The sequence below is a fragment of the Myotis yumanensis genome, unplaced genomic scaffold (assembly GCF_028538775.1).
Source record: "Myotis yumanensis isolate MYYU_CA2020_CCGP unplaced genomic scaffold, mMyoYum1.0.hap1 SCAF_5, whole genome shotgun sequence".
Taxonomy (NCBI): Eukaryota; Metazoa; Chordata; class Mammalia; order Chiroptera; family Vespertilionidae; genus Myotis; species Myotis yumanensis.
In genome coordinates, this window is record NW_027223756.1 from 54,458,597 (window position 1) to 54,473,498 (window position 14,902).

A 14,902-nucleotide genomic window follows, 5' to 3' on the forward strand; every position below is an offset into this window, starting at 1 on the left:
AACAGAAGCAAACATGAGTTTTTCAAAAGAAGCCTGGTATAGGCAGTCCTTGGGTTACATCGAACTCGATGTACGTCCTTTCGTGGTTACATCGCCATCTCCCATTTATTTATAAAAAAAAAAAAGTTGCGTCATTTAGACATATGTACATATGTGCTTTGTGTTCTTTATTATTTATTTACCACAAGTAAAGGTCAGGAATTGTTATCTTTATTTTAATTTTTTTTTACTGTTTCACTTCATTACTGCTGTGTATGTGCTTCATGTGAGTGACGTAGGTGCTTATATAGGTGGGTTCCGACCTACGGCGAAAATCGCATTACATTGCGCTGTAGGAACAGATTTCCAACCTAACCCGAGGACCTGCTGTATAGGTAATGGTCAGCCTCAAGAGCATCTCTTCAACAATCACACCAGAGTGTTTAGTGTGGATTTTTTTTATACAACCCTTCAACATCAGCCAACAGCAGACACACTTCAGGTCTCTGAGACCTCGGAATAGCTGGGCCGTTGTGTCTCTGGTCACTTGGTGTGATCCGGGGGTTAAACTGATACTTAGAGGCATTGATGGACTGCATATCCACTTTGTAATCTGTCATGACAACTATTTTGCACAGAACAGCTTTTGAAAACATGGTCTCCAATGAGAGGAATTTTAGGTTATCTTGATAAATTAGTAAAGAGTTAATGGATTTTGGATTGTTGGTGCTGTCTTCTCCCCCAGAATCTATAAGAAGTCAGTAACAGAATATGTCTTGCCTATTGATATATGGTGTGCTCATACGCCTCAAGAAAAAATGCTTAGTTTTGCTTTTTAATTTTCAAATATATTTTTAATCACTATTTGACAATTGGAGCCAAAGAAGTAAGTCTCTTATGTAAAAACCTAGGATATGTATCTGAAGGATTGATGCAAAGATGACAAGTGAAAGATTGTGTTTGTGTTGCAAACATACTCTGTATTGAGACACTGAGTGATTGTTTTAAATACTTTAAACAAATCATAAATCCTTCATTCTGTCTTAATACTGCTCTCTCAGATGCAATCTAACTTATTTATGTTCATTTGTACTTCATGTCATTTATTTTTTAAGATAAAAGAGTAACTCTTCTTCTGTTGTTATGTTAGAATGCAACAATAACCTTGAGAATTAGTTTACACCATCTCTCAAGTATTTGTTACTTTTAGAATTCTCTGACCATGTATCTTTTTAAGTAAACAATCATCCTAAAGAATAATGTGCTTTTTAAAAATTTATTTACAACATACAGGTGAGGATAAATCATGGAGCAGGGCCTACATTTTAAATATGGCTCTCAAGATGTTTCATGACACATGTTCATGGCTACAAAAATACTAGTGGCTACAACAATTAATTTGTAACCTATATATGCCATCCTTTTGCACACAGCAATGTGCTTGGCTTGGAACACACTGTCCTTATGTGATACTACTATTTACATTTGCCAATTTATTTTTTAACTGCTTCCTTCTTGGCCAGACTAATTGTACTAGCATGCTGTCCATGAGGAAGGGTGTCAAGTGAAGGCTGCTAAGTAAAACAGAATCAGACAAACATTCTTGAGGATTTTTCTTACCAACACGTTCTCTGATTTTTTTCCCCAGTTACTCTCTTACAACTATTGCCTTCACAACCTCCAGTGTGTTTCTTCCTATCTGGTTTTAGAAACTTTTTTTCTCTCCATTTTGCAAAGTCAATAGCAGTCATTTATTTAGGATTCCTGGATATGTGGTTTTGTTTGTTTTGTTTTTTCTCACTCTTTGCTTTCTATATACTTATATAGTCAAATCTCAAGTCCATTCTGCCTTAATGTTTTAATTCCATTCTCTCTCAAAAATCTTTCCTTTCAACTGCCACCTGCTTCTTTAAACTTCTTCAATATCCCAGTCTCCCCAGGACAATGCATTTGAAGTGACACATTCTAAATACCTGGCTGAAGATTGTAAGTCATTTATTAAACCCTCATTTCAAAATCATCAAATTTTTAAAAACACCCATTAAAACCAATTTTCAGCCTCCTCTCCTCCACATCTTTTCTCAAATTTCACAATTTAACTGGCCTCAAACTTACTTCTGATCATCCATACAATATTGTTATACTTCAAGTTTTGTTTTAGAAGCAGCTGTCTAATTCATCAATTCCACACTTCTTTCCAAATCTCATAGAATTTCTTTTGTCCCTTTTGATAATTCTGCTAATTTCTTTCATTGTCTAATGAGTAACTTATTGCACTGATTAGCTATATATGAAATATCCAAGGAAACCTTAGACTGACAGACTTAGGAACTTTAAGAAATAAATCTCTGGCCTTTAAGCCAAACTGTCTGCGATAATTGTTTTGTTGTTGCTAATCCTCACCTGAGGATATTTTCCCATTGATTTTAGAGAGATTGGAAGGGAGAGGGAGAGACGCACAGAGAGAAACATCAATGTTAGAGGGACACATCCATTGGTTGCCTCCAGCATGAGCCCCGATCAGGACCAGGATTGAGCCTGCAATCAAACCCAGGGCCTTTCAGAACACAGGCCACATGCTCTATCCACTGAGCCAAATCAGCTAGGGCTGTCTGCAGTAATTTTTATGGCAGCCTATGCATACCAATACAAATGACAAGTCAAAAAGAAAAAATAATATAGTGATATGAAAAGAGAAAAAGACAGAGAAGATGAGATAGACACATTCATACCCAAAAGAGAACATATAGGAGATGCAATAAACCCAGATATATATGCAGACACTGTGAGACACAATGTTATAAAATAGCACTTTGCGCCCTAACCGGTTTGGCTCAGTGGATAGAGCGTCAGCCTGCGGACTCAAGGGTCCCAGGTTTGATTCCGGTCAAGGGCATGTACCTTGGTTGCGGGCACATCCCCAGTAGGGAGTGTGTAGGAGGCAGCTGATCGATGTTTCTTTCTCATAGATGTTTCTAACTCTCTATCCCTCTCCCTTCCTCTCTGTAAAAAATCAATAAAATATATTTTTTTTAAAAATAGCACTTTGCAATCTTTTAAGAAATTGTTGCTAAGGATGTCAGAATCGCGTTTCTTCTACTGTTTACATAGAGACATCTTAGAACTTGCCCTGATGAACAGATGAACTTAAAGTGAAACCCTGATTCCATTTTCAAGACACAGATTCCCATATCCCTTTTTAGCGGGTCCTCTTTCAGTAAACCGTCAATGTGTAGTCATGAAATTGCCCTTGGAATTTTAATCCTCAAATTCTCACACTCCTAACAGATGTCTTCATTCTCCATTGGCCAACATGAGAGTATTTTCTTGATAGTCCATACACCATTACAAAAATGGTTGCTATTATATTTGGGGCAAACCATTGTGATTATTGCTTTGGCTATTCGTGTTCTTCAACTAAGAATTAATACAAACATTTTGGTGTTAAGGCGATCAACAAGATGTACATAAGATATGATAACAGAAATAAAGCAGTGATTCAAAAAAAAGATGAATTTTAATAAAGAATCATTTTAGGAATGAAATAGGTCCATAGTAAAAATTTTACATGTTATATCAAAATTAACCCAATAGTTTGCCAGGAAAATGGTAATTCAACTCTATGTCCAGTTTTACAAATACTTACAGTACTAAACTCCGAGTCACTGGGAAAAATGGAATCAAGAGCCAGGCGGGAAGACTTTGCCGACACAATTCCTCTCCAATCGCACAATGATTTTTCTGTTAGAAATATCATTGCAGGTTAAAACAATATTTATTCAGGAAAAGTACACACTGATCATACTGCTTAATGTTACTAAGAGGAAAGTCAATCATCTTTATGGCCCCATTATTCTGTATTAAAATCACATCTTGTCATCTAATCAAAGAAATGGAGTGATAGCATTGCAGAGAGAGAAAGACTTCATTTAATTGGCTTGCTCAGACAGGAAAGCCCTCATGTTTTTATGGCATACAGTGTGCCCATCAGAAAATTAACAGGCTCCTTCTTCTAACTCCCTTCTCTTCAAAAACATTGATTTCTGTCTTAAAATGAGCTTAGAGCAAAATCATATTTGTGAACAGCACTTAAAAAATAAAAGGAAAACTCTTTCTCCTGTTAATGTAAGTACTTTAAAAGAAAATTCAAAATTATTATGAAGGCACACGCTTTGAAATTGCAAAATAAATAAAAGTATTAAAAGTATTTAAGGTAAATAGGTTGAGAGATCAAAAGGTATACCACGTCTTTCTTCTCTATTGTGGCAGTTGTTACATGGATTTATAAGGAAAATGTGTACTTTTTTTTTTTAATGAGGAGTAGGCGACTTAAGATTTATTTCTCAGAAAAATAAATCATTTTAAAAAGAAAAAAAATCAATTCAATTCTGCCATTCTAATGAGTCAAATTATTTTCACATTTCCACTTCTTTCTAATACATATTCATATACATATATTCTTTGCTGAACTTTCAATTTACTACAGTCATCCATAGACTAGCTAATCTATATATATGAAAGGCTAAGCAACCATCTGACCATCCGACAGTTCGACTGGCCGGTAGATATGACACGCAATGACCACCAGGGGACAGATGCTCAATGTAGGAGTTGCCGAGCTGTGGTGACTTGGCAGTGGCGGTTCTTGAGTGACGCACCCCATAACCAGAGAGGAGGGAGCTCAATTCCTCATGGGGCTGCATGATTCCACATTTGGCCATGGATTATGTGTTTTCTGGGGCACTGTTGGCCCCGAATCTGGTTTACTGCACACTTGCGTTTGCGTTCCACACCCTGTATGACAGCAACTTTTCAGAGTGCCCTCTCACACTCCGGGACTCCTTGGGGGATGTCAGAGAGCCAGTTTCAGCCTGATCCCCACAGGCCAGGCAGAGGGACCCCACCTGCTGGAGGGACCCCGCTCACTCCACAGACACCCTTCAAGCCGCAGCGCCTCCCCAAGTGTGGCCCACTGGGGTGGGACCGCGGGAGGTTGGCTCCAGGGCGTGTCTGGCCTGTCTTGCCCAGTCCCACCCCGCCAGCCACCTTCTAATTAATTTCTTTCAATATGCATTAATCAGTGCATCAGGTTACTAGTTTTTATATAAATTTAGATAAAACTCAAAATTAATAAATTCTTTCATTTCATTGCTTTAATTTACTTTCAAGATCATAAGTTAAAATGTCTCATAAGGAGGCAGAGTAGTAACATAAAATAATAGGTGATGTTATCTCAGAGACATACTAAACAAATGATACACACACAGCCTAGCCCAGGGGTGGGCAAACTTTTTGACTCGAGGGCCACAATGGGTTCTTAAACTGGACCGGAGGGCCGGAACAAAAGCATGGATGGAGTGTTTGTGTGAACTAATATAAATTCAAAGTAAACATCATTACATAAAAGGGCACGGTCTTTTTTTTTTTTTTTTTAGTTTTATTCATTTCAAATGGGCCAGATTCGGCCCGCGGGCCATAGTTTGCCCACGGCTGGCTTAGACCATTTTAATTTTATAGGTATTTCTTTCATTTCAGTTTAAAAGACTCTTGACCTCTATTGGAAAGGCAAAATCTCTAGAAGAGGCATCTGTATATATAAAAGCCTAATATGCAAAGTGTCCCCTCGGGAGTTCAACTGAACCAGGAATTCAATTGCTTGCTATGACATGCGCTGACCACAAGGGGGAGGTGCAGAACAAAGGAAGACCCCAGTTGGCAGCCTCTTGTGCACTAGGCCTCTAGTCTACACTAATAAAAGAGAAACATGGTAATTAGCGTACGACCGCTACCCTTCCCATTGACTAATCAGCATATCCTTATGCAAATTAACTGTCAGCCAAGATGGCGGCCGGCAGCCATGCACTGAAGCGAACAGGGAGGCTTGCTTGCTCCAGTGACTGCGGACTCCAATGTTCCCCGCCTGACTTGCCGGCCTCTCAGCTGCAACTCTAAGCAACTATGTATTATGTTGCAAATAAGAAGCTAAACAAAACCCCAGAAACCGGCTTTCAGTCAGCCGGGCTTCAGCCAGCCGGACTGCAACAATGTATCAAATACAGAAGGTAAAGGCCAGAAACCTGCTTTCAGCAGCGAGGCCTCAGAGCTAAAGCTGGCCCAGAATAGAAAAGAAAAAAAGGAGCGGTTGGGAGCTTCAGTCACCCACCAGCCGGAAAACAGCCCTCAGCCCCTCACCCAGATTGGCCAGGCACCCAAGTGGGGACTGCCACCCTGATCCAGGACACCCTTCAGGGCAAACCAGCCGGCCCCCACCCGTGCACCAGGCCTCTATTCTATATAGTAAAAGGGTAATATGCCTCCCGGCACCGGGATCAGCAGAGCTGCGAGGCCTCCTGGCACTGGGATCAGCGTGACAGGGGGCAGCGCCCAAACCCCCGATTGCCCTGCGGCTCTGTTCGTGACAGGGGAAGGCGCCCCAACCCCCTGATCAGCCCTGCTCTGTGCCTGATAGGGGGGAGCTCCCCAACCCCCTCATCACCCTGCGGCTCTGAGTGTGACGGGGGGAGCTCCCCAACCCCCTGATCGGCCCTGCTCTGTGTGTGACAGGGTGCGGCGCCCCAACCCCCCCCCCCCCCAACGGGCCCTGCTCTGTGTGTGACAGGGTAGAGCCATAACTTCTTCATCGGCCCTGCCCTGAGTGTGACAGTGGTGGCGCTCCAACCCCCTGATCGGCCCTGTTCTGTGGGTGATAGAGGGTGGCACCCCAACCCCCCTCCACGGGCCTTGCTCTATGTGTGACAGGGTAGAGCCATAACCTCCCCATTGGCCCTGCCCTGAGTGTGACAGGGTGCAGCACCCCAATCCCCTGATCCGCCCTGCTCTGTGTGTGACAGGGGGCGGTGCCCCAACTCCCCTATCAGCCCTACTCTGTGAGTGACAGGGGGGAGCTCCTCAACCCCCTGATGGGCCCTGCTCTGTGCATGACAGAGGGGAGCTCCCCAACCCCCTGATCGACCCTGTTCTGTGTGTGACAGGGTACAAAGCCCCAACCCCCCTGATGGGCCCTGCTCTGTGAGTGACAGGGGTAGCGCCCCAACCCCCTGATTGGCCCTGCTCTGTACGTGACAGGGTGTGGCGCCACAACCTCCCCATCAACCCTGCCTTGAGTGTGACAGGGGGCGGTGCCCCAACCCCCCAATCAGCTGTACCCTGAGCGTGACTGAGGGTGGCATCGCAACCTCCCGATCCGCCCTGCTCTATGCATGACAGGGGGCGGCGCCCCAACTCCCCAATCGGCCCTGCTCTGAGCCTGACCAGGGGCTGCACCTAGGGATTGGGCCTGCCCTCTGCCACCCGGGAGCAGGCCTAAGCCAGCAGGTCATTATCTCCCAAGGGGTCCCAGACTGCAAGAGGGCACAGGCCGGGCTGGGGGACCCCCCTTCACCCCCCCGAGTGCACAAATTTTTGTGCACTGGGCCTCTAGTCATAATATAATCAAATGAAAGGTTTTATTATATATAAATTTTTCCTTTTTATTGAATTTATCAGGGTGACACTGGTTAACAAAATTATACAGGTTTCAGGAGCACAATTCCACAACACGTCATCTGTACACTGTATTGTGTGTTCACCACCCAAGGCAAATTTCTTTCATCACTATTTATCTCCCAGTACCTTCCTCCACCTTCCTCTTCCCCACCTCTCCCTGGCAATTCCTACACTTTCCATGTCCATGAGGTTTTTGTTTCATTTTTTATCTTTTTTCCCTTTTTTCCCCCTCAATCCTTCTACCTCCCCCAACCCTTCACACACCCCCAATAAAAAGCTATCAGAGTATTCTTTATCTATGGCTATCTCTCTCTCTCTCTTTTGCTTGATAGTTCATTTTGTTCATTAGATTCCACATATGATGGGAATCATAGGGTGCTTGTCTTTCTCTGGAAATAAATGTCAGTAGTGGGAAGATTACAGAGAATCTGCAAATATAAGTATCTGAGAAGAAAAAGGCCATACATCTTACACTTTGTGGACTCTTATAGACTCAGAAGTATCTATCTTCTTACCTAATAATAGACAAACATGGTAATTGACCATACCTCCACTACACCTCCCATTGGCTAATCAGTGATATATGCAAATTAACTGCCAACAAAGATGGCGGCCGGCAGCCACGGAGCTGGAAGGAGCAGGAGGCTTGTTTGCTCCAGTGATGGAGGAAGCCAAGGTTTCCCGCCTGCCGTGGCCAGCTCTAAGCTACACTCAAAGCAACAAAGTTTCAATTATAGAAGGTAAATAAACCCCAGATATCTGCTTTCAGCCAGCTGTGGCCAAGGAGCTGGAGCGCAGGAGTCTTCCCTCCCACCCACTCTGGCCAGCTCTGAGCGCCACTCAGGCAACAAAGTTTCAATTATAGAAGGTAAATAAACCCCAGATACCTGCTCTCAGTAGGCCGTGGCCACTGAGCTGGAGCCTTGGGTTGCCCCTGGTGATGGAGGAAGCCAAGCCCTGGCGGGCTCTGAGCTCCACTCCAGGCTACAAAGTTTCAATTATAGAAGGTAAATAAATCCCAGGAAAAAGAAAAAGAAAAAAAGGATAGACTGGGAGCTTCTGTCCCTGGGGAGGCTTGGCCAGCCTGAAAACGGCCCTCAGCCCTTCACCCAGACTGGCCAGGCACCCCAGTGGGGACCCCCCACCCTAAAGGTGGTGTGGCCAGCCTGAAAACAGCCATCAGCCCCTCACCCAGGCTGGCCAGGCACCCCAGTGGCACCCCAGTGGGGACCCCCACCCTGAAGGGCAAACCAGCCGGCCCCCACCCATGCACCAGGCCTCTATCCTATATAATAAAAGGGTAATATGCAAACTGACCCTAACAGCAGAAAGACTGGGGATGACTGGTCACTATGACACACACTGACCACCAGGGGGCAGACGCTTAGTGCAGGAGCTGCCCCCTGGTGGTCAGTGCGCTCCCACAAGGGGAGCTCTGCTCAGCCACAAGCCAGGCTGACGGCTGCCAGTACAGTGGTGGTGGTGGGAGCCTCTCCCGCCTCCTCAGCAGCACAAAGGATGTCAGACTGCAGCTTAGGCCTGCTCTCCACTGACAAATGGACATCCCCTGAGGGCTCCCAGGCTGCCAGAGGGATGTCTGATTGCCAGCTTAGGCTTAATCCCCTGGGGAGCGGGCCTAAACCAGCAGGTGGTCATCCCCTGAGGGGTCCCAGACTTCAAGAGGGCACAGGCTGGGCTGAGGGACAGCCCCCCCCCCCCCCCCCCACCGTGCACAAATTTTTGTGCACCAGGCCTCTAATATATATATATACCGACCGGCCTGTAGGTATAATGTGTACTGACCACCAGGGGGAAGATGCTCAACTCAGGAGCTGCTGCGATTCCACCTTTGACCATGGGTTATGTTGTTATTGGGGCACTGTCGGCCCAAATCTGGTTTACTGCACATTTGTGTTTGTGTTCTACACCCTGTAGGACAGCAACTTTGCAGAGTGCCCTCTAGCGCTCCCGGACCCCTCGGGGCATGTCGGAGAGCTGGCTTAGGCCCAATCCCCGAAGGCCAGGACAAGGGACCACACCTGCTGGAGGGACCCTTGCTCACTCTGCAGATGCCCTACGAGCCCTGGTTCCACCCCAGGTGCAGCCATCTGGGGAGGGATTGCAGGAGGTTGGCTCCAGGACATGTACGCCCATCTCACCCAGTCCCGCCCCGTTGGCCACCTTCTAATTAATTTCCTTTCAGTGTGCATGAATCCATGCACTGGGTCACTAGTATAAAAGAAAAGCATGAGTTCTTAGAGGTGTGTAAGCCCTCAGATTTCTTAGGGAGCTTTTTGATAATTTGAAGCACTCTGACTCACTAACACTATCCCAGGTCCATCCACTTCCCTTAATGAACGTCTACAATAAGTGTTCTCACATATTTTAGATAATTGGCCTCTCTCTCCAATCTCTTTTTAAATGTATAAATCTTGCAGGGCAAGGACAATATCTTATTTGGAACTTCTCTGTACTTCTAGTTCATTAGCAATGTGATTAAGGTAGCTATCTAAATACTGGTGAACAAGAATAAGCCTCAGGGTGTAAATCTCACAGATGAAATAATCCTGATCATTGAAGAGCCCAATCGAAAATGACACTAAATGTTATACAACTTATTTCACCAAGAGAGTCCAGAGCATTTCAAATATTTTATCTTGTTTACCCACATCGTTCAGAAGGCCATGCATTATTTTCTTCTGTTTATAGGTATCAGATTAGAAAATGTAGCTATAACTTTTCCACTTCAGGAAGCAGTAAAGCCTCCACTAAAATCCTCAAGGTAATCATTCACACACTGATGTTATGCTAATGACCCCTCCTCAGAAGCCAAGCACAGAAGGTGACATGCCACAAATTCTGGTTTATTCATCAAAGTCAGTTGAAAGTTATAAGCTGACAGCTTAAAGAAGACCAAAGCCATACATCAAACTAAATCTTCACAAACCCTTCAGAGAACCAACAATCTAACAGATAATGCCATGAAAAAATAAAGATTCTGAATTCTAGAGGAGAGAGAGAGAGAGAGAAGATTTGGGGGTGAGGGGGAAAAAACAAGAGTAGGATTTGTATTGATAGGTTAAAAAAAATAAGAAATGTTATCAGTAATTCCAATTCATCAACTAGCAGTAAGAATAAAATACTCTGAGATTAAACAAATCTAGGGAAATACAATATCAGGTTAACAAGGAGTTATTAGCTAACTAAATAACTGCTAATTTGGAATGTATTTGTTAAATAGCTACCCATATTGATATCTTTCTGGCTTTCATTTCCTCAATACTTTTTGAGTCTTTTTGAAAAATATTATTATAACACTAGTCATGTTATTTTGCATATCTTATTTCCCCTATCTAGACTTAAAAGTCTTTCACTTGCTTTGTATTCCCCAAAAAACAGAATATAATGCTGTGCCCCAAGCATATGTTCAATGAATGTCTGTAGACTGATTTGGTATTGATTTGATGCCATTGTAATTAACCTAGGTATTCATAACAGGAAAGCAGTAAAGTCAAGGCCAAACAGTATAGGCATGTCATTTGTGCAGCTCTGCCAGGAAGCTGCAGTCTAACACTTCCCAGGCCTGTTCCCTTCAGATTGCTGGGGGAAGGGACTAGACAGGGTGGAAAATACATGCATGCCCAGTAAAGTCTGGGTAAAATCAGGAAGGTACTTTCCTGTCAGTCACATGTGGGAATAGGTCTTTGGTCAGAGTAGGCATGGCCACTGCAAGCACAGGAAGATTTGAGATACTTAAGCCCCTAAACAAAGGAGTTCTCTCTCTTGCACTCTTGGACCACTTGGTTGCTCTTGGTTTGTGCTCTCATGATCCTGCATTCACCCACATGGGCCCACAGCCATGTGAACCCGATACTGTGGACTAATGGACTGCAACTAGCCTAATGCTACACTGGACCCAATTCCAACATGAAATGGAAACTTTGGACACTGACTTTGCTTTTAGCTCTACTGAACCCCCACCTGCACTTCCTCCAGGACTGGATTGAGGGAAATGGTACTTTAGAAACCCAGGGATGTAATGCCACGTGAATAAAAATCACTCATCTCCCATGCGAGTCTCAGAAAATTCTTTTTCTCAAGATACTATAGGGACATCAGCCCCATCACTCAGTGGGGAAAGGGATCTCCACTTCTACCAGTAACAGATTGAAAGGCCATCAGCAAAACTGGTAAGAATGAAAGGTCCCGTACAGTGCAATTGACATTAATATCTGAAGACATGGAAAAACCTTAAAATGTGTGGGGTTTTTTTCATTCTACTTTTTTTTAGGACCAAATATTAGTTTTCACCAGACTATTTTCCCTCAGTTTCTAGCATCATATTGATGTTTATAGTAGTAATAGTTTATAAGCACATTTCAGTTGGGTGTAGCTTTTTATTTTACTTCCTATTTTTAGACAAATTTATGTAGTGAACAATGAGCCAATTATTTACACAGGCGGGAGATATTTCTTAAAATCTAATAAGCATCGTTATTTTAGAAACTTAGATTACTCAGACACCAGACAGAAACTGATAAGATTGTACACTACAGTGATATTGCCATGAGAATGAGGGGGAAAAAAGAAGGGAAAGAGGAAGGAAGGAAAAAAGGAAGGAAGGAAGGAAGGAAGGAAGGAAGGAAGGAAGGAAGGAAGGAAGGGAGGGAGGGAGGGAGGGAGGGAGGGAGGGAGGGAGGGAGGGAGGGAGGGAGGGAGGGAAGGAAAGAAACATTCCTCACTAGTTAAAACATCCACTACTTCTATAATCTTTGAAGCTACAAATATTTCCTCCACTTTGCAAATGGACAGATTGATCCAAGTCACCTGAATATCAGTTAAAGAACCAAACACAATGGAAGTCAAACTTTTTTAATATACTGTCTCAGAAACCAACAGTTCATAAGAAATAGTCTATGCAACCGCCTCAGAGCTGAAGACGTAGAAATGAAAGGCGATGCCCTTAAGAAGGACAATGGTAGAGCCTAAGACACACTGGCTTCAGTGGTGCTGTCCCTAGAGCCTCTTTTATGCCAAGCTTGTCGCTTCCCTTTTATCAATTCCCTTGTAACCATTAATTCTTTGAGTTAATTGCACATGCTGTTTTAATCTGTAGGTAATTACAAACAATTAATAGTTAGGAGACAGAATTAGCAGTTCTTGGTCTGATTATCTATATAATTAAGAGGGGTGGCAAACGAGAGTTGACAAATAGAATCTTAATCACTTGAATAATCAAACCCCAGAAGCCTGCTTGGGCAGCTGAATTCCATGTGTTTTATTAGTTCATATTTTAGAATCAATGACTGAAATGTTCATTTACACCAATTCATTATGTTCATTTATAGTAAAAAATGAACAATGTGTATTCTAAAATTACTTAAACTATGTACCTTCTTGCATTTGTTTATAATGAACTGTTTCCAAAAGGATTTAGTAAAAATATACGAGGTTAACTATGTCTATCTATTAAATACCAGTTAATAATCATGGCTCCCAAATATTATTTTGTAAGAAATCTAAGAAATGTGGATAACTCCTTTTGTACTAGGTCTATTTAATACTTTTATTTAAGTGTGTGCTGAGTGACAGCAGATGAGACATGCCTTTAATGCTTTTCCTAGCTATCTGTTGAGAGACCAGTTGTTTGTAGATACAGAGCAAATACTAAGAAGCAGGAAAAACTTAATGTAGAGTTAAAAAAATCCATATGAGAACTTCATTCTGATCAGGATATAAGACAGAACAGTGGCATCATTATTGCATAATATGTTTCTGAATTGCCAAGTATTTGAATAACTTTGGCAGATGCTTCTAAGTTAATAGTGAATAAAAACCATGCAAAGAAAATCATGCTTTCTGGTTCAATATGGCTTGTTACCTTCAGCTTTAAGGCACTTCCTTGACAGTCCCACTAAAATATTACAACTGTAAAGGAAAAATGATAATCTCAAGGTCATACTATTCACCAATATGCAGATGAGAAAAACAATGTTCTTTAATTAGGAGGCTGGAAATGAATTGAGGAAAGCAACCAATGACCTTTACATAATAATAAAACCCCTATCCCACCTGAAAGACCTTAGAAAGCATCTTAATACCTCCCAAGGAAAAAAATAAAGAAAATAGAACAAAAACCATGTCTTCACAATGTTGGTGCTACTTTTGAAAACTCACTTTCTTCTCCATACCCTCGTCCATCACAATCCACTTGGACAGTACAACTCCAAAGAAACAACTAGGAAAGGAAGTAATCCTGACTGCAGTGCCAGGATTTAATATAGTTCTATTGTAAGGAAAGAGCTCTGTTCAGAGGGTGGGACTTGCAGGTATTGATAACAATACATAATGGGTGTTGTAACTTTTTTGTGCTGAAAAGCTAAATATAAGAAAGAATGAAGGAGCGGAATTGGAAAGTCCCCACTCAGCAGAGCCAAACTATTCCAAGTGGATGTTTGCAGGTTACTGGGAATTAGTTGGAAAAATGGGCTTTGACACCTGCTCATCAAATACAGAACTAGAACAAGTAATAGATGCACCCAAGTGAAAGTAGAGCAAAGGAGAAAAACTCACCTGTTCTACCTGTAATCACTTATTTTGCACAGATCAATTTCTCCTTAGTCAGAGCAGAGTAAACGCACTGGGGCCTACATTGATCCTGGCAATGATAGCTAACATTTATTGCTAAATACTTTATATACATTACCTGATCTAGTCTGCACAGTAGCCCTGTGAGGTGGATGCTGAGTTTATCCCCAGTTTGAGAGAGGAGAAAGCATCCCTAAGTTCAGACGGTGGCTAAGTGGTTGGGTGAACCCAGGTCATTCTGAATTGCAAGCCCACGTGACTGTCGCACGAGAGGAAAGGTCCCTGTGCTGGATGGAACCAACAATGGCCCCAAAGATACTCATGTCCTAATCCCTGGTTCCTGTAACTGTTACCTGTAAGGCAAGAACAGCTTTGCAAACATGATTAAATTGAGAATCTTGACTATCTGCAATCATTCAGTGGGCCCTACATGTACTCATAACTATCCGTACAAGAGATTTGACTACGGAAGGGGCGAAGGAACTCTGATGTCAGAAACAAGAGATTGCAGTGATTTGAGGAAGAGGTCATGAGCAGAGAAATGCAAGCAGTATTTGGAAGCTAGAAAAGACAAGAGGAAAGCAAAACAAAAACACAAAGATCCTTCCGTAGTCTCAAGAAGAAGCCAGTCCTACAGACATCTTGACTTAGTCCAGTGAAACTGATTTGGACCTCTGGCCTCGAACTGTATTGCTTTAAGCTACCAAGTTTGTGATAAATTGTTAACCAGCCCTAGGAATTGAATATATTCTTCAATTATGAAAAGTCTAGTAAAAGACTTTTAAGTATTAAAATAATGCTGGTTGCAACATTGTACTGTACTTTTATA

The 14,902-nt window shown here is 42.6% G+C and overlaps 1 protein-coding gene across 1 annotated transcript in view; it reads right to left on the reverse strand.

Annotated features, from left to right (window-relative positions):
- The window catches only part of IQCM (IQ motif containing M), a 259,252-nt gene that overhangs the window by 155,246 nt on the left and 89,104 nt on the right, over positions 1–14,902 (reverse strand). Inside the window, exon 7 of the mRNA XM_070416930.1 lies at positions 3,626–3,720. Coding sequence (XP_070273031.1) covers positions 3,626–3,720 — 95 coding nt within the window. The remainder of the gene's footprint in view (positions 1–3,625; positions 3,721–14,902) is intronic.